This window comes from Falco punctatus (assembly GCF_963210335.1).
Source record: "Falco punctatus genome assembly, chromosome: 14".
In the NCBI taxonomy this organism is placed as follows: Eukaryota; Metazoa; Chordata; class Aves; order Falconiformes; family Falconidae; genus Falco; species Falco punctatus.
In genome coordinates, this window is record NC_137594.1 from 21,060,589 (window position 1) to 21,080,396 (window position 19,808).

Genomic DNA, 19,808 nt, shown 5'->3' on the forward strand with positions numbered 1-19,808 from the left:
GTCTGCCTCACTCCACACACATCTGCCCATTCATAACTGCTCACACAAGCTGCCTCTCTCTTGGCTGGGCCACGGACGTCTGTCCATCCGTCCTGGTTTTGATGCCACTTTCCCTTGAATCATACCCCACTTTTAACTATTTAAAAACAGCAGCCTCCCCAGTGACTTCATATATGAAAAACAGACCACTAAGAAAGAAACAGCTGTAAACATTTACTCCAAGTAAGAAAGATGTTAAATCAGTTAAGGCTAAGCTCATCATTTCAGCTTAACACGTTCTATATACAGAGCCCAGTAAAAGAAGACTACCTATTCAAAACATTCGAATAGGAAATATGTATTCATCTGTTTCCTTTCACAGAAATCTTAAAAGTAGTACATATAGGCTTTCATAATATTTAATGTGGTGGTCTTGCCATACAAACTTGGCATGACTGTCATGAAATGTAAAGTTGAGCTAGTCCCCCTCAAATACCAAGGCTCACTTCATACCATAATCAGAGACTGGTTGCTAGCCTGGGTTTCAAAGAGTGGGCAGAGCATGAGAGGGGAAGTAATCTAAGAAACCCACACACCAGAAAGAAAAAAAAACAAACCAAGCTTTTCTAAAACAGCTTTTCTTTTGCAACAGAACTTACACACTAAAATCCTCAGTTATCTGGAGGACAAAACAAAATCGTACCTTCATTAGTGTAACAACAACTTAAGGTACAGCAAAAGCTGACAATTCCGCACAAGGCTTCAGACTACACTTTCAGATACCGATAACTCATGTTTTAGAAGAAGCTAACAAAAAACAACCAAGTCATGGACAGAGTTGACAGCATTCCTCAGACTTTCTAAGTTCAATTCTGGAACAAAACTCTTGTAACAGTTTTAACTGGGAATGAAACAGTAAATAGGAACAGTTGAAGAGAATCCCATTTAGGAAGTCACTATGAGCAAATTAGACTTTTTAGTGGTTTTAATCTTAGAACAATAGACACATCACTACAAATCGTAAGAGCTCAAAAATCCAACAAATTTAGATCAATCCTTCTGTCTTCATGGCTCAAAGCACATTATTATTCTTCCTCTAAACACAAGAAAATGTTTTCTAAGTTATTTTGAAACCTACATCTTGAAACAGCTTCCACTATATGAAAATGAGGTTCTTAAAATCTAAACCTTACACTATTCTGTAAAAATGCAAAGGAAACGATACCTCCTGACAAAACAAGCCTTCCCTAAGTCGTACATGGATGAGCCAGCTGTGGCTTTCAAGATGAACAAAGCTTGAAGTGTCAACAGTGGCACCCATGCCCTGGCTGTACCATGCCACCACCAACAGGCCCTTGCTGGCTGATGAGTGCTGGGACAGGGCTGCCCAGGGACCCCAGGCTGGGCACAGAGGACCCCAGGGGGCCCGGCACCATCACTTCTCCACCCATGACCCGCTCCTGCAGCTCCTCCTTTTGGTGATGGCACAAAGACATTGCACTTGCAACTTTAGATTATGTAAATAATCAGAGAAAAAGCTAGTTAAGATCAGGAATGATCAAGCTTGCTGTATATATAGTCTTTGGAAAAAGCCCTTTTCAGCTTTTCAGTTTCCGTTTTTCCTCTATGTTACCTACACATGCCATAACACCCACTCATAAAACACACACAAATAAGACAAAAAAACCAAACCACCCAGGCATTCGTTTTTACAGAACACAAGAATAATTTCTGGGAAGTTTAACATTCAAAATTAAATAGGGTTTCTCTATTTCATCATCTATGACACAGGTTGATTCCTCAAGCAAAACCAGAAATACTAACAAAACTGCTTGCCAAGAGTCTGAATCTAGACTGTTATGCTTAAGAAAAAAAAAATATAAAAGGGAAGAACACTAAAGTTCTAAATGCAGTCTGTTGTACCACAACATTTTAAAATTACCAAAAGCAGTGAAAATACAAATTCACTAGCTGTGAGGAAAAAAATATCTAGAAGAAAAGAATTTGCTGAAATATAAAATATCCTATGAATTGCTAACAGCCTGTACTAAAATTTGAATAGCAACAAGTAAATACCCGAGCATAGAGCTAATTAGTTTAACCATTATTTGCGTGGGTTTGTTGTATATAAGCAGTTAAAATTGTTGTTAAGAGATTTTAAACACCTGTATTTTCCCCCTTTAGAGCAATATATCCCTGGTTCGTTCTACTTCTGTGTACTTCTGCTTAAAGTCTATTAATAAAGTTGGAGCTATGATTTAACTTCTCAGAAAGATTTAATTTAGTCAAAATACTGTACCCGACAGACTCAGGAGTCAGATGAATATAATTTTTTTTCTTTAATTTAAGTTTTAGACCCTTAGATGCATTTTCCCTTGTTCCGTGGAAACCTATACATTTGCAGGTCTATAGGTACATGATAATGTCAAAGGTGTTTCAAGCTGTATCTTGACTCATTAGCTTAAGGCATTTCACAGCAAAGAAAAAAAGTCTCCTAAAACTTCCAAAATAATTTCCATTCAAGAGCACCAACAACACACCCACCCAGCCCACCCCCATTTTAGCTCTCCAGTTATAGCAGAAGGTGATACCATTCCCCTGGTGTATTCCCCGAGGAAAGGATGCACTCCACAACTAGAAAACCACCCCAGAAAATACTTGCCACAATTTCCAACTGCATAGCAAAACCTGATGGGTCTTTGGTTTTGTACTTTGGACAATTCTGAAGTATGCTTATATAAGTCACCTGTTTTTATTAAAAATACCACTAAAGTTTCAGAAAACGCCCATCTCAATAAAACTCAGATACAACTCTATGTAGTCCTTGTATGGACTACCATTAAAAAAACATCTCTAAGTAGTATCAGAGCTGTGAGAAAACCTCTTTCAACATGCTTTCTCTATTATTGAAAACTACAGTGATGGCTTTTCTTTTGGTTTCTAAAACTTAAAAAAAAAAAAAAATCTTCACTGAAGAGGCAGAATTTACAAGTCACTTAGAATATCTGGTATTTTTATGGTGTTTTGGTTGTTTATAGGGGTGTTTTTTTCTGTGTAGTTAGCTCAACAATGTAATTATGACTCGTTTTCAAAAGCAGATCAATATTTCATTAAATTATGCAGGCTACTAATTCAGTTAACTAAAAAATAAGTCTGTAACTAAGAACAGATATGAAGCATTAAGGATGTCCGAACAAATGTGATTAAAATCTGCAGGGACTACGGCATTTTATTCCTGGATTAAGATCACTGGTCAGTACTTGGGCTTAGAAGCTAGCAGTGAAAAATACTAAAATGCTACTGCACAGAAATTATACTCATCACTTAATAACAAGTAGGGCTCCAGACACAGTTCATCATTCCAAAATACTGCAGTTGCTGCACTGAGCAGCAAACATACACTACACTCAACCAAAACCACCAAAAAAATCCCAATACAAAGCAAAAAGTAGACGGCTTCTGTTTTCACAGTGTCACTACAAAAAGGTCTAATGCGTCCCAACATGACGTGTGTCTCATGCTCAGACTCACTCCATTTACCTTCAGAACAACAAGGCCAACCACACAGCTGGAACTAAGAACCAACAAGAATGCAATGAGCAGAGTACAAGGATAATCTGAAAGGCAAATACATGCTGGGGTTTTGCCCTGTGAAACTTTACAGGGTCTTTTATCAGTCCATCTTTACCACTAGATTCTACATGAGAAAGATGGCTGGATTTTAAATCTACTCTTCCCAAAATGGCATGCATTAAAAACCAACAACAACAAAACCCAATCTTTCTTGCAACGTTTTAAAAGAATAATGTTTTTGCAGCAAAACACTGCTAGGACACTGCTGCTGGTTTGCTGCTTATACTCACAAAACCAGTTAACTAACAGGGACACACACTGTTTTCTGCCACGTTGACAGAATATATTTTCCAGACGGAAATTTCAAAATTGGTTGGGAAATCAGTTCTTTTCAAGCTTTCAGAAAATACCATAGGCAAAAAGCAGTTATAACTAGAAACTCCAGTAGAAGGTTAGAAAGAGAGGTTTATCTAAAATACATCATTTACACACCATGCTGCCTTTGTGCAAATAAATAGCCTATTAAACCTGTATTTTTGAACTGAAAATCTGAAATGTGTAATGCAAGTATACTCAACTAGAAGATACCCATTTTGACAACATGGGCAAGCAATTAATAAAAACCACCCAAGAACTGACCCAAACAGGAGAGGGGCAAGAAAAGTTGCCTCTTCCGCCTTTTGACTTTCATTATGTTCTTGAGCACTTCGACAGCCTCACCTTCCCCCTTAAGCAGGATTCAGGTTCTAGAAAAACTGCATGAATATTCAACATGTAATGCAGCATCAAGCCTTGAAATACTGCAAGTTAATGATTTTTCTTCTTTTGTATATCGTAACAACTATGTAGCTTTCATCATCCAATAAAACTTTGTAATTGTGTCATAATTATTCTATAGAAAACTATCAGCTTCTGCAGAACATCATTAGCAATGGCTGAGAATTTTCTTCACCAGAGTAATTAGCACTTTCAGATACATGTTTAATACAGAGTTCTGCAAACAGCAAAATGCTAAAAAAACCCCACAGTTATAAAGACAGTTAATAATATAAATACAGCTTTGTGTAGCCAAAATGCAACAAGAATTCTCTCAGCACAAGACCAGGAAAGGACAGAACCAACACTATGACTCACAGGAGAGGAGAATGGATGTAAATCCTTAAGCACTATTTATTTTTAATCCCTATAAACCACCTACTGATTCATTTTCTTGAAGTTGAAAAAAATTGATAGCTGACATGAGCCATTACTTCCTGAAAAGTCTGACTCTCAAGTTCTAGGTATCAGAAGAGAGCTTAAAAAAGTCTCACACTGCTTTGCTTTGTCAGGAAAGTACCACATGCACAATCTGTTGTAAGACCTTTTGAAGTGATCAGAAACATCAGGTAATGAAAACCCACCAGGCTACCAGGTTGTGCAACCACATTGCAGGGTACTGTACTCAGATTCCCCTGGTCGGGGCCATCTGGGCATGAGATGATTGCCCACTGCTCCTCTACCCATGTGAAAATGCTTGCCCTCAATATATTAAAAAAAAAAACCAACCAAACAAACCAAAAAAAAAACCCAGAGAAGCATGCAAGCTTTATAAAGAAATCCCCAAATGCTCTAAATTTAGGAGCATAAGAAAAATACACTACTACAGTTGTTTCACTTTGTCTAGATGCCTTTCTGCCTTAAGTTTTCCTATTCATATGCATTCTTTAGGCTTGTATTAGTTCTCCAAAAGGATAAAGAAAAGTCCGGTATTGCCTCTACTGAAGAACGTAAGCTTTTCCCTTTCTTTAATCTATTTTAAAGGAATACACTGGCTGAAAAGAGGCTAAAAATTTATCCTGGTCACCTCCATCCTGTTTTGTCAAACAATGCTGGCTACTTCTCAACTGCCATCAGGAGAGATTTCATCAGGACGTAAAAGCCCCCGTTCATGTGTTCCAGAGCTCCTTTCTTCCCTAGATTTCAGACCCAAAAGTATTTGAAAAATGTGAAAAAAACAACACTTCGTCTTTGGTCACTGTATTTCAATAGAAAATCAAATTTAATGACCCTTACTGTAAAAATCATGCCAGGTTTAACAACTCTCCTGTCACCCCCCATAGGTTTTATGTTCTATATTTATACTGAGATGAACAGATAAAACAAATTGTATATCCAGAAGTCCCACAACATACAGCTGCTGGTGCAACTAAGTAAAGTATCCCAAACACAGAATGAAGGCAGAAGTTTTGCACAGACTCCTCAAGTAGCTACAATTTGGATCTCATATACAAGCCTAGATATTACTGTAAAAAAAAAAAAGCATATAGACCTTCTTCTAAGACAAAACATCTGCAGCATCAGTTATTCCCCAAAAAATGATCCTTTCACTAGCACTCAACATCTTGGAATGGCAGTCTTGTGCAAGAGTCCTCGTTTTTCCTACCTATTATTGTCACAGTACACATTTCGCCAGACCAACTTGTTAAACATCAAATATACAATTATGCAAGCTAATTAGCTCATTTTGTTACTTCTGCTTTGGACAATAAAGCTTGAAGAAACATTTCAGTAACTTTCAGAAAAACAACAGTTTCTTGCAGCAAATGTTTCATCATCTTCTTGATTTTTTTTTTAAATATGAAGCATTAAGTGATTTTCACGAAGAAAGAGACAACCTTCCCGACAGTGATGCTCTTACTAAGCAAAGTTGTTAACATTATGCTTCTTAGGCACTCTTATAAATGAATGAGAAAAGTAAGTGGAGAACGATATGCAAACAAGAGGATACAACAATCCAAATGTCTGGATTTCTTCCAGTGTCTATGCTGCAGAGATCTCAAGCACTGCTTTCCGCCACACACCATTCATCTGCTCTTCCATATAGCTGGTTCCCAAATGCAAAGTTTAGCTCGCTAACTCTGGTTTCCTTCCTCTGCTGGGAAACTTTAGGATGATGGTATGAGTAAATTTGAAGTCTTGTCTTTACAACTCTAATGGGTGCATTTAGACCACTGGAAAAATTTCAAGGTAATATGTAAAATATGACTGAATAACTGCTTCTACAACATGTAATAAAAGCTAATCAGAAGCAGGTTTACTGACAGCAGATCCTAAGTACTCTGGACCTACAGAAAGGGTTGATAGGTAGGCATCACAAACAGCACAGCCCTGCTGCAAGTACTCTTCATAAGCATTCTTTCAAAATTACATCATCACTGCACACACCGTAATGCATGAACAAGGCTGCGTGCAGTAACAAAAATATCTGGAGGATGGGGGGAGCGAAAAGATTAAGGGGAAAAGGCTGCGGATCCTTGTCACACGAGAGACGCCTGCTGTGACTCATGCTTTAGTGGCGGGGGCACCCTGTGATAAATCACTCTGCAGAACAACTGGCCCAACGTCAGTCTGGGGTTTCTTGCCAGCACAGGACAACACGTACCTAAAAACTTACACGAGCTCTAAAGATTTCTCTTCCCAAAATCCAAGTTCCTGACTGTTAATAGTTTATAAACGGCATGCAGACAGAGGCATCTCCATGTCCCTGCCCATGGCAGGGGCGCTGGAACTAGATGATCTTTAAGATCCCTTCCAACCTAAACCATCCTATGACTCAATGATCTCCCAGCTGTGAGGGAAAGTGAATAAGCAAAAGATAACACTATGACTACCTGGCTTCAAATAGAGTTTCAATTAAATTGCTCTCCTCTATGCAACAGCAAGTCATAATAACTAACACCTCAAAGTGTCTAGGCAAAACAAAGTTTCACTCTTCTCTAAAGCAAAAGTGGTATAAGAGCATAAAGAGAGAAATCACTTATCTGGAAAAAAGAACCTGAGTAGTCTCTGCTAAATAAGACTTAAGCACAAACATAACAATAAAATCTAGAATCACAAGCATCTACAGAAAACTAGTATTTTACCCAAACCATTTAGCTGATCCTGGATGACAACTGATCAAGGGAACCATCCAGGAAAGAGAATTCTTCTCATTCACCAAGCCTTTGTAGGACTCTCACCACACAACTCCAGGAAAAAAAATCAAGCTGTTTAGACAGGCTGGTTACAATCTGGATATATCCACCAAACCCATTTCTCTGCTGTCAGACCAGCCATCCACACACTGACTCCCTTGTTTAAAGCTTACAGAAAAAGCCCGAGAAAGGTTAAAAGGAATGACAGTGTGGGCTTCATCAGGGCACCACCACCTCCCTTGGCTGAAGCAAGCAAAAGCACCTTGAAGGGTCTCCGCACACATAGTTCATCAGCTGATGCACCTTCACATAAGAATCTCTCCCAGTCACCACAATGTTTTGGGGATGTGGGGTCATCAGGTAGACCCGAGCAGGAGGATGAACAGTTGTTTAGGGGTGCTCAGGAAAAGCGCCAGCTCTGAGGACAGGCACCAGCCAATTCTTCCCTGCTCCACATTCCTGAAGCAAGCTGGAGCTAAGCCAGAAGAGGAATTCTGTATCATTCTGCTAGCACAAAGGCTGAGAATAGCAGATGAACATGATAAAAATCTGACCCCAAAATATCATTATCCTAACCCACCAGTACATTAAGGGACTAGCTAAAAATCAGTCAAGGACTGTACAGAGCTATGGCAATGAACCTCAGTTCAACTTCAGATCTGGAAGCAACAAGACTGTTCAGCAACAGAAAACATCTATGAGCAGGACAACTTCTGGGAAACAAAACATCCCCACCAGATGCCTTCACTTATTAAAACACGATCCACAAAGAATGCTGAGACACCCGATACCCCTTAAAGGTTAACATTTGCTAGTTTTTTTAACTAAGTTACATCTTACATGCCTCTGCTACATACAAACACCTCAGTGAACTTTTGTTAGGTGATGCCCAAGTCTTCAGGGTCGCAGCACTGTCTTCGGAAGTGCTTTAAGCAGACCTTTACAATCATGTGAAGGAGCATTATGTTACTACAGACAAATAAAATGATGAAGCCTTGACAACTGTTAAGACCACATGCATCTCATGACTGAGACAGTCTGCCCTATGTAGTGGCACACCACAGTATGATCTTAAAATATTAGGGTTCTAGCATACTTCTTTTTTCTTCCCTAAATCCCTAACATCAGGCATCTTTTCCCACTGATCTGGGAAAAGATTAAACTCAAATCCTTTTTGTCCAGAGACTCAGTGGATTGCAGGGAACACATACAAGTAACTGCTATCTATGAGAACATTCTAGATGGTAACAATACAAAAAACCCAAATACTGCTGGACTGAAAATACTGCAACTTAAGGAATACGGCTTTTTAGCACTACCATGAAGGTAAAATGAGAGTTGGAACTGTAAATCAGTTTCCCAGAAACCCTCCTCATCATTTTTTTCAAAATAAGCATACCTAAAGCAAGAAAAAAGAAAGCTGCTACTCCAACTTTATTCGGATGACTTGATGTTTGATCTACGTTCTTCAGAAAGTGGTGGGGATCAAAGTAAAGAAAGTAAAACTCCCGATTCAATCCAGGTTAGCCCTGATATTCAGATGTTTCTCATAAATTAAGCCTTTACTCTCCAAGCAAATTCCACTGGGTACACTGGGATCCTATGTTTGACTGGAAATTGCATTTGCTCAGAAAATGGAGCAACCAATACACCATCCCAATAATCTGTGAAATTGTATTGCTAAAGTCAGAAAAGAAAACACTGATTTGTGGACAAGTCCTATCTATCAAGCCTCTAGTGAGAAAATAGGACACAAGTGGAAAACTGGTGCTGTTGGCTGTCATTTAAATATAGTTTTTATTCAAATACAGCACCTTTCGTTCTCATTACATTTCTGTAACTGCTGTAATGTCTGCAGCAAAGCAGAGATCTTCAGTTTTTTAGATTCATCCAAGCACTTAACATCAACTTATAGCCAAATAAAACTTCCTAGTTATGACAAAAACCTGCATGTATAGAAACTCGGCATCTTCAGGAAGAAAAGTGAGGTTTGGTAATCATTACTTATGGCTAGAAAAATGTTAACAGTCCAAAGAGTAGAAATCCTAGCTACATCACACATGTGGCATACCAGGCACTCTGAATCAATTTAAATCATGTCTGATGTGCTTTCCTCCAGAGTTGTGGGGTTCATAGCGTATTATACCAAAATAAGCCTGTGCTGAAGACTCTGCTTTATGAGCAGCTGCCGCCAAGCAGCAGGCAGGAAGTTAAGCCGCATTAGAAGCGAGATGGAGAATAGTATTGTAAAGGGGAAGGAAGTAAAACAACTTCACACACTTCATCACTGTAGTGACCGGTATTTAAACAATAAAAGAGAATACTCAAGAACTAATGTTCTTTCAGGTAAGAAAGACCAGAGCTATTATAAATGTCTCGAATAACAAATGAAAACCAGGGACATTTCATCTTCCTATAGGAAGTGTACAACATGAATCATGCAAAGAAAGCTGATCACACAGTTCTTAACAGAACAAGGGGACTTTCAATAAAATCAGGTTTTAAGAAGCATCGAAGCCCACACACACACACGGTTCAGCCTGAAGTTCATAGGGTATCAGTATAAAACTGAAGTAAAAAGTAAAGAAGTTCAGTAAGCACAATAAAACTAGCCTAAGTAACTAATGGTATCAGAGAACCAAGGTGAAAATAAAGCTCTCCCATCCATTCCAGGGTTCAATTATGTGAAATGTCAGGTAATACATTACGCTACTATACTGTCTGCCTCTGAATTTCTTAACAATATCTATTCGTTTATTCTTAAAAAAAAAAAAAAAGAAAAAAAGAACTGGACATTAGCTGACAACACAATGGATCAGGAAGCCTTGGTATGGTTTGGATACCCAGAAACAGGGCACACACTGCATTTGGTGCACCCCACACCCTCCTACGATCACAATGAAATACAACATTCTATCATTTTTACAATCCAGGGACCTATTTTTAGTGCTACTTTTTATTTTGCTACGACAAACCTGAAAAATTGCTCAAATACACAATTGAATTTGCTGCAGGGCAAAGACAGCACAGAATGCTAAAACTATCTCAAAAAAAAATGTTAAGCTTGAGTGTAAAATGAATAGAAACATTAAGTGAACACTTAGCTATCCAATTCTTGAATTAATGAAGACAGGATATCCACTAGAGGCCTACCCACCCACTGTGAACATCAGATGCATCAACAAATTAAAAGACAAATTAAGAATACGAAAGCCCCCTCAGTTAAGAAATACCAAAATGAAAAACCTCAAGCCTATGAAGTAGATATTCACAGAATCCCAGCTTTCACATATTCACAAAGGTGTTGCTCTTTCTAAAAGTCAATGATTTAAGCAGCAGTTCTAGCAGACACTGCACTGGTAGCTTTGTCAATCTGCCTACAAAACTGCTTAGGCACAATAGTGACATATTTCAACTCTGGATAAACTATTTTGGGCCATCATTTTGCTTAGCCAAACACTGAAGCAGAATTCCAGAATAAAAATATTCTGGTGTTGGTAAGTTTATCTACATTCTAAATCTCAAACTAATGCCTAGAATAATAATTAACTGACAGCTCCCCCCAAACGCTTTTTTTATCCATATAATTAAAAACATGCCTTGCTGGCTTAAATCCAGTGATGAACAAACACACATTATGCACTGCCTCAAGAATCAAAGCTCATAAAACAATGTTGCACAGAGCCACAAAAATCACATGGTGTTAAAGAGACTGCTGAAGCCCACGAAAGAAATTTTTAATAAAACCGAACAGACAAATCTATAGAGGACAAAATCTCAGACAATTCATATGAAACACTTAACTGTTTCTGTTGATAACGTAAGAAACACTCTGCCATTCTGCTTACTCCTCTTTTGAAGTTATGGGAGTGGCTTACTTTCAGACAAGTTTAATTCTGTGCAGAGCAAGCCTGCATTCACATGTGATTTATGCTAATAAAACTTTATTACAACACTGAATTTGCAATTTGTTCATACTAGAGCATAACAATATTCCTATTTAATAGTATGTCCACCTCTAGCCTCATTCAGATGAATTCTTCTAAGTATTTTAGCGAAGTGCTCCAGAATTTACTGTAAACACACATCAAACAGGGAGTGGCATTCATTTATTGAGGCTCATGTTCTATTTTAATACACAGCCTATCTACCACGCTCTTACATGATTAAGACAACACAAGAAAATGGATGAAGTAGTTCAGTACTTTAAGAATTCATTCAGAGGAAACAAAGTTAAAAAAAAATCATGGGAGCAAATAAAATTAAGTTCTGAACTGGCAAGAAGAGAGACTTCAGTCTTCTTACACATTACAAGAAAAATTCCTCATTCAATTGTGAGCCAGAATCAATATTTTTCAATAAGAGCCAGATTCAATTCGGTTTCCTTAGCAAAGCAGTCAGTACCCAGCATAGCCAACTTCACTCCTTCTCCCCCAGTCTGTTCAACTTCTGCAAGCCTCACAGGACTGAATGGAAAACAATTTTTTCCAAAAAAACTCATTAACTTGAATTCCAAATACCATAACTGCCCTCAGGAATTTTTTTTTTCCAATCAAGTTTTCCCACTATAGGAAATATTTATCTTCCACCTAGCAGCATTTAAAAGACCCAATATGCCTAGCGGGTTTGGTAGCATTGCTGTTAGTTGTTACAAGAGCGGGTAAAAAATGTTAGGCAAAAGCAAGGATTTTGTAGTCCATTTAAAAAAAAAAAACCTTTACAGTGAAAAAACTATACAGAAACTAGCCTGAAACAGAAAGACTGTGGGGGCTTAAGTGCTGGTCCAAACCTACTGAGGTCTGCAGAAAGTCTCCTATTGAACTTGGGGATCTTTGGATGAGTCCCAAAGCATCTACAGTAGCATAGATAAGAGACAGCATCTATATTTTAAAGGTATGTTTTTCCTGTAAAACAAAAGCAACTTTAAGTGATTTCGGTAACTTTATTCTGATGAGACTAAGCAAGGTTTCTGACTTTAAATCTAATACAGCTTCACAGTAACCATCACTGTCATCAGGGAGTTCTACCTTTCACTATCAGTCTATGGGACAACCACCTCAGAAGAAGAATATTCAGAAATCAATTCTGAAAGCGATGCTGTTTCTGTATTATAGTTCATTGTGAAACTGAGAAAAAAAGCTTCATTCCACTAAGCAGCACACCAAATACTGGCTGTATCAACCGGCAACCTAAGACCCAATGAAGTAACCTGTTCAAAGTGCAAATTTTCATGCGCCTACCATAATTTGCTGGCCAAAGTCTAATTTCTGAATCATTTTAGAAGCATCTACTCAACACCAAATTTAAATTGTTCCCTGAAATTTTATCACAGCATGACAGTAGAAATAAAGTTCTGTTCCTCAAAATAATAAAAAGCCTCCACTACTGCCCATGTTTCCCCCTCCAGAAATGCTAACAATGCTTCAAAAACAAAGCGATACCAATTTTTCTCCTACCAGCTTCCAGTTGTACTCACGTGACAACCTACAACCACCAAGATGTGAAATATTAATGATTTCACATCATACATGTGGTCCATACTAATAAGATCATAAGCACAACATAAAAATTTCTTTCAGTCGCAACAATTTCCTTCTTACCTTGCCTCCTTCTCTTTCAAAGTCGACATATTCCCGGGTCGGTGTCTGTCGCTGCTCCCCCTGCCAGCTGGCCGGAAAAAACTGGAGAGACAGATTGGTTCCTGTGGCCACAAAAGCCTTTTAGAAAAATCAATACAAACAGGATCAGGGAGCAAGACATTACATAAATTATGCAGGCAGTCATTTATTTTTACATCAGTTTATGTCTTAAGCCAGGCAGCACAGAGAATACTTAAAGTCAAAAACATGCACTCATCATTTTTCTTAAGTATTAAGTTACAAACATCTGATTCCATTTTGACAACATTTGCCATTGGCTGCTTCGGATATAAAATACAACATGGAATCAATACTTCTTTCAAATCAGTTTTGCTGACATTAGAATCTGTCCTTTCAGTTCTCTCCGGATACCCTGCACCAACTTAGTACCTGCAACATTAAAAATTGCCCATGCTTTTTAAAGAGCTTGCATATCTCTAAAAGAAGTACTCCTGAAGGAAAATGAACTCCTGAGCCCTGTTACGAGGGTCAACTTTTTTTGAAGGAAAAGGACTCGCTTCCTTTCACTATCTGCTTGTACCTGGATCAACACTTAACTGAAATGTAAATATTCCCGTTTTATCATCTACGGGCGAGCAGCATCAATATACAGCTCAATTAAACCTCACGGGATGAAGTCCTCTTGCCACATTAAGGCACCAGTGAAATCCAAATCAGCAGATGCTGTGTCAGTGAGAATAGGCAACTGTAGGAATTCTCCGCTGCAGCCCTTTGTAAAATCATTAAAGGGACTGACTTAACCATATTAGAAAAAGCACACCTTGCTTTCAAGTAAATAACTTGCTATGGTTTCAAATGAAAATAAAATTCCGTTTTCTGTATAAACTCTCTGTATTTATTTGTGTATCTTAACTCCAACTCATGAAGAGTACGTCAATTTCTAGACATGAAAGAAAAAATTATTTTTGCAAGTCAGATTCACAGTACTTAATACTCCTCTCTGGTACAGGTGAGTACCTCCTGCAAGCCTGCAAATACTCAAACATGCCCCCTGAATTTAACGCTACTCAAAATCCCAGGGTTAAACGCAATTTGTTGCAATCAAATAACTGTATTGATTACCATGATCACTTAAGATTTAAATGGTCATTAATCCAGAATACAGTTTTTCTTAAAAGCTATACAAATACTACCCTAATAGTTGGAATTTCCTGACAGATACCTTTCAAGCAACCCAGAATTCAGCAACTGTATGGCATAACTGTGCTGCTACCTATGACACAATAGCTCTACATGTTATTTAAGATAGTTCCAGTCATGTACTGCAACACTGTCTGTCACAGGATTAATACCTCCCATTTTGAAAGTAGAAGTGCTTTGTCTTGACTTTTTCCCTCTCCGCCAAGGGAGGCTAATACTCTGCAACCAGGTTCCACTCCAGACTATCTTTAAAAGCAGATTATTAATTTTTTTTGTTTGTTTGTTTTTAAAATCTCCCCTTAAGCACATTCTCAGTGACGTTAAAATTGAAATATCAGTCCTACTAATGCCAGGATACTGTATCGGTACATTAATATTTGTTTGCCCTACAATATGCAAAGATAAGCATTTCAATCAATTTTAATAGCTTTACCTAGAATACACTTGCACAAATAGGAAGCATCAAAACTGTGAGGGCTGCAGGGGAACTGACTAGCTTGAATTATTCCTTTGCTTTCGAAGTGATTCTATTTACATAACAACAAAAAAATTATATCTATCTCCAAATATTTTTGACTCGTAAGTCATCACCACTTCAGTTTGTTCAAGAACTACCTTCCCACCTCTGAGCATCCTTAGCAAATACGTGTTTAATTCATACACTCAAAACAAAATGCCAAGGAGCGAGATCTTTGAGTGTAAACCAGCTGACCGCTGCAGCCCTCCGGACCACTGCAGCTTCCACAGGCCCCAAGGGTACCGGGTCCCAAGTACTGTACTTGCTTCCCTGAGCGAGACAGTTAAGTGCCCAAGCCTCCCTGCTTCCACCCCCCAACCTGTGCTAGAGGGCCATAAAAACCATGGGAGAAGTATATCAGAGAAAAGAAAAAAATGAAAGTATACAAATTCCCACATCCTCACAGAGTCATGCAGGCAGCATTTAAACTCTAGGCTATTTAAAAAGCTGTGTAGATATTTATTCTCTGGGTTTTTGAAGCCTGTTCCCTCCCTTTGACCAGATAAACCCATCCAATTAAAATACCCATGTGCTTCCCAAATCAAAATCATAGGTCAATCCTGAAAAACACGACAACAGTCTTGCTAGTAACCACACAGGACTACACCAAACCCAACAATTTTCTTCTAGTCAGAAGCAAACTCAAAAAATGAGCTGTGAGTTTTTTTAAAATCACACTGCCAGTATGGTCTTAAACTTGAAAGTAAGAAAATTCTGATTCTTCTATACAGAGCCTTTTAAAGCTCAGTCTGAAACTTTATCATACACATATGCCTCAAATTTTGCAAAAAGCTTGTCAGGTAGTGCAAGGGTGATCTGACCCACGTAGACAACATAAATGGAAGTACCTTCCAAATAGGTAGTTAGGAACTCTCCCAAAACAAACTGAACATGTAAAGTTATTTTCAACTTACCAAAGCAACACCAGTAAACCCAAAACATTTCTTAATATTTCACAATTACTTTCCCAGTAATACTGGTAACTATTTTCTTTATTCAATCAAGAGTTTTTTGACAGAAGTAACCAACAACCAACTGCCAATTCTACATTAAATCCCTATGCTGCTCTCTGGGTTGGGTGGTGTTTTTCTTGCCTGCTTAAAAATATTTGAAGTCATTTGCAAAGACTCCCTTCGAGATAAAAGAATAAACCCTTGATGTCTGACAAAACATTTAGGACTTTAAAAAAAAAAAGTAAAATTACTAGCTCTTTTTAACATCAGTCATTACACACACTACATTTCTAAATAAACCTGACTACTTGTGCCCTGTTCACAAAACAAAACCAGATGTTTCAGAGCAAGAAATTTAGAGACTGTTTTATAATTAAGTAGAAGCAAAAATATGTAGAACTTGCATCGCTGGTTGCTTCCAAGGGATGAAGCTCAGGCAGAGAAAAGATAGTAGCAACCTTAGAAGTACAAAGGTGAAACTACAGTGATTCCCCATTTATATAAATAACTGCGTGGGGCAGGGGGGGAATGACACGACTCTGCCACACTACGCAGTTTCACCTGTTCAGGAACTTTAGATGCTTGTATGTTTTCCTCAGCAAACTACATTTTCCTTACCTACCCGCTGCTTCCCCAGTGACTTTTTAAAGGAAGCAAACAGACACAATCAAAAATGAATGTAAAAAAATTAGTAAAATTAAGAGACTGACTACAGGGGGCCTCTCACAAAATAATATTACAGATTCTAAGGCTACAGATAACAAGCAGGCATAAGATTCAGCTAAAATAAAAGTTACTCAGTAAAAGACAACCATATCCCTGACTATATATCCTTTTACTCACAAATGCAAACAAGCTAGATCAGTTGCAGCAACTAGCATTCAATTATATTTGTTTGGACATGCGTAAGAATAATTTCCTTGTGAACCAACTGGCAGTATTGGTACCACATGAAATTAAAGAATCACCATAAACCAAACTTGGTGAAAGTAGGGGTTATTTTCTACGGAAAGGGAATTTTGACCTCATCTTTCACTATATACTGTACATGAAAAAGAGGTTACTTCTGCATTTTAAGAACAGCAAAGAGTCAAGAAGTTAACAGCAGTCCTCTGTAGGAGGTACTGATCCTACAGAAGGAACACATAGCAGAAACCAAACCAGGAAATAACGAGTCAGCTCTTGACCACTCCGAGCCATACTTCATCTCACTTCTTAATTCAGGAGAGAGCAGTCTGTACCTAACCTTAATGAATGAGACAAACGGGGCTGAAGTTGCGAGTCTCAAAGCCTAACGCTGGAAGCATTTGATTTAGTTCGCCAATACATCAAACAGCTCGTTTGAGACTTTTCGGCTAGCGTCTACTGAGTAATTTTACTCATTTCGGAAAGCTATGGTTTCCGGGGGTGGGGAAAAAGAAAAAAAAAGGGGGGGGGGGGAAAAGGGGGGGGGGGAAGATGAATATTGAGACAAGCAGGTTATAATTGTAACACGTGCCTAGGGAGGGGAGCAAGCGGCGGTGGCTGCGGGAGAGGATCCCGCACCTGGGCATCCCCCCCGCGCCCCGGACGGCTGTCACACCTCCGGGCGGAGGAGCCCTGCTCCTGCGGGGGGAGAGCCGCTGTCCCCGCCGTGCGGCCGAGGCGGTTTCCCCCCGCAGAAGTTCCCGGCCCCGCCGCCCCGCACCGCGCACCGCCCGCTCCCGCCACGCCCGGCGCGCAGCCTTTCGCGTAGTTCCTTGGAGCCGTTCCTCCTCCTCAAAGGCTCCCCGAAACTTTTCATTTAAAAACCCGATAAATAAATTTAAAAAGACGAAGCGTGGGGAGGTGCAGCGGAGGGCGCCGGCCGTGCCCCTGCCCGCGGCTGACAGGCCGGCCCGGTCCCGGCGGGCCCCGAGGGGAGCGCGGCGGCACTTACGATCTCGGAGCGGCCGTCGCGGCAGGCGTTCTGGAAGCGGGCCTGCCGCTCCTCGTGGGGCCGGTCCCTGAAGCCGGTGTATTTAATCTGCGGAGAACAGGGCGCGCAATCAGGAGGGGCCAATCCCGGCGATAAGGGGGCAGCGGAGTGCACAGACTGCGCCTCCCCGCGCCGCCGGGCTCGGCTCGCCCGCTGAGGCGAGGCGCGGGGCTCCCCGCGGAAACTTTCCCCGCGGCGGGGGGAGAAGGGCGGGAGGGGGCCGCGCCGCCGCCTCACCTCGCACTCGCGGCTCAGCTTCCTGAAGAACTCCTCGTTCTCGAACTTGCTCCGCTGGTCGGGGACAACCCGCGGCATGGTGGTGGGGCCGCCGCAGCCGGCTGCCCTCCCGCCCGCCCGCCCCGCGCTGTCCCAGCCCCAGCGCTCGCCTCGCCCTTTGTTAGCCCCCGCCGGCGGCGCCCCCCTCCCCGCCTGCCTCCTTCCCTCCTCCTCCTCCTCCCTCCGCCGCGCGCGCAGAGCGGCAGCCGCTGCCCGCCTCCCCCCCCCCCCGCGACTTCCTCCCGGCTCGTAAACTCCGGCCGAACAGCCGCACCATTCACAACTCCGCCGCCGCCGCCGCCGCGCATGCGCCGCGGGGCGCCCTCCCTGCGGGCGGGAAGCGGGGCGAAGCGCGGGGGGGTGACTCAGTGCCCGCCGCCCCCGGCCCGGCCCTGACTCACCCGCGGGGCTGAGGGGAGCGGGGCCGCTTCGGCCGCCCCCCGCCCCCCTTCCATTAACGCGGCTTGTCTCGCTGGTTTCCGGCTTCCTGCTCTCGAGGGGAGCCGCTGCGGGCGGGGAGCGGCCTCCCCCCGGGTCCCCTCACAGCGAGGGCGCGGCGGGTCCTCCCTGGCCACCCCCTGCACCTGCCCCGGGGGCGCCGGAGGAGGAGGAGGCGATGGCCGCATCGTGCCCCCACGGCTGGGGGTGCTGGCGAGGAGGGGGCAGGTAGAGATGGGCTGGTGCGGGTGTCGCACCGGCCTCCTCTAGCTCCCCTCAGGGCAGCGACGGCCGGGGGCCGGCTTGGCCCGAAGGACGGTTGGGCCCAGAAGCGTCCCCCTGCTGCCCCCCAGAGCCCCTTGGCCCCTCCGTGGTGGGGCTGGCGGCTGCTGGGGCTCAGCACAGGTGAAGGCGCAGCTCCTGGGGAGGGCAGCAGGCCCCCCGCCTCAGGACGCACGGGGGGCTGCCCACTGCCATCTTGGTGTCAGCCCAGAGAGAAGCCCGGCGCCGTGGCTCACCGCGCTCGCTCACTACAGCACCAAGGCAGCAGCCTCAACTCGAGATTTTTCATCTTCACAAACAAGCGTTTTACAGAAGCTAACTCAATCAAGGAGCACAGCAGGATATCTATCACCTGTCCCTAAATCCATTTTTTCCCTACATACCTTGATACTATTTTTCCCCCCCAACCACTCCCCCCAAGGTTTTTAGCAGCTCTGGAGCATCATAAAGATAGCGGCGCATGCCTTTTGGCGTGTCAGGTATTACGATACCTATTGCCAGCATAAAAATATTAGAGCATATTAGATCTTTTGATAAATAAATGAGGTTTTCTAATCTTTCAGTATTACATTCTTAACTTTACACATACTCATGCAAATTGGAAGAGGGTAATGCTAAGCTTAGCCAGAAGGCATGATTTGAATCAAGTACGAGCAAATTAATAAAAAATGAGGGAAGTGTCTGTATCCCTTAACTAATTGTATACAGACTCCATAAAAAAAACCTGGGAAGTTTTTTCCTAAATGTAGAAAATATGCTATGAGAAGGTTAATACATTTCTGATTAATAGGAACTGCAGATCTAGACAGTAACTCAGTGTGTATTTAAGCTGTGTCTTCTGATTTTTTGGTAGGCTACTGTAATGCAGATATACAGCTAAATTCAGAAGTTAACTTCTGCACTAAAAGCACTGTTTTAAAAGCTTTCTTCAATAATAACCAAATCTGAAAAGAAAATACACTGAGATTGAAAACATAAAAAGTTATCTATTATCTTGATTCATTTAGATGGATACGAACCCTTAAGTGAACTTCTTGCATGTGTCAGGCACATTTAAAAGGTCCCAAAATAAGACCTTTT

At 41.3% G+C, this 19,808-nt stretch overlaps 1 protein-coding gene across 2 annotated transcripts in view; it reads right to left on the reverse strand.

Moving 5' to 3' along the window:
- The window catches only part of CBFB (core-binding factor subunit beta), a 43,045-nt gene extending 24,935 nt beyond the window's left edge, over window positions 1-18,110 (reverse strand). For both annotated transcript variants that reach the window (XM_080411163.1, XM_080411164.1), the window contains exons 1-3: window positions 17,970-18,110; window positions 17,694-17,780; window positions 13,106-13,222 (exon numbers count right to left, since the gene is read on the reverse strand). In XM_080411163.1, coding sequence (XP_080267289.1) covers window positions 13,106-13,222; window positions 17,694-17,780; window positions 17,970-18,047 — 282 coding nt within the window. In that variant the 5' untranslated portion in view covers window positions 18,048-18,110. The remainder of the gene's footprint in view (window positions 1-13,105; window positions 13,223-17,693; window positions 17,781-17,969) is intronic.
- Window positions 18,111-19,808: the final 1,698 nt, after the last annotated feature.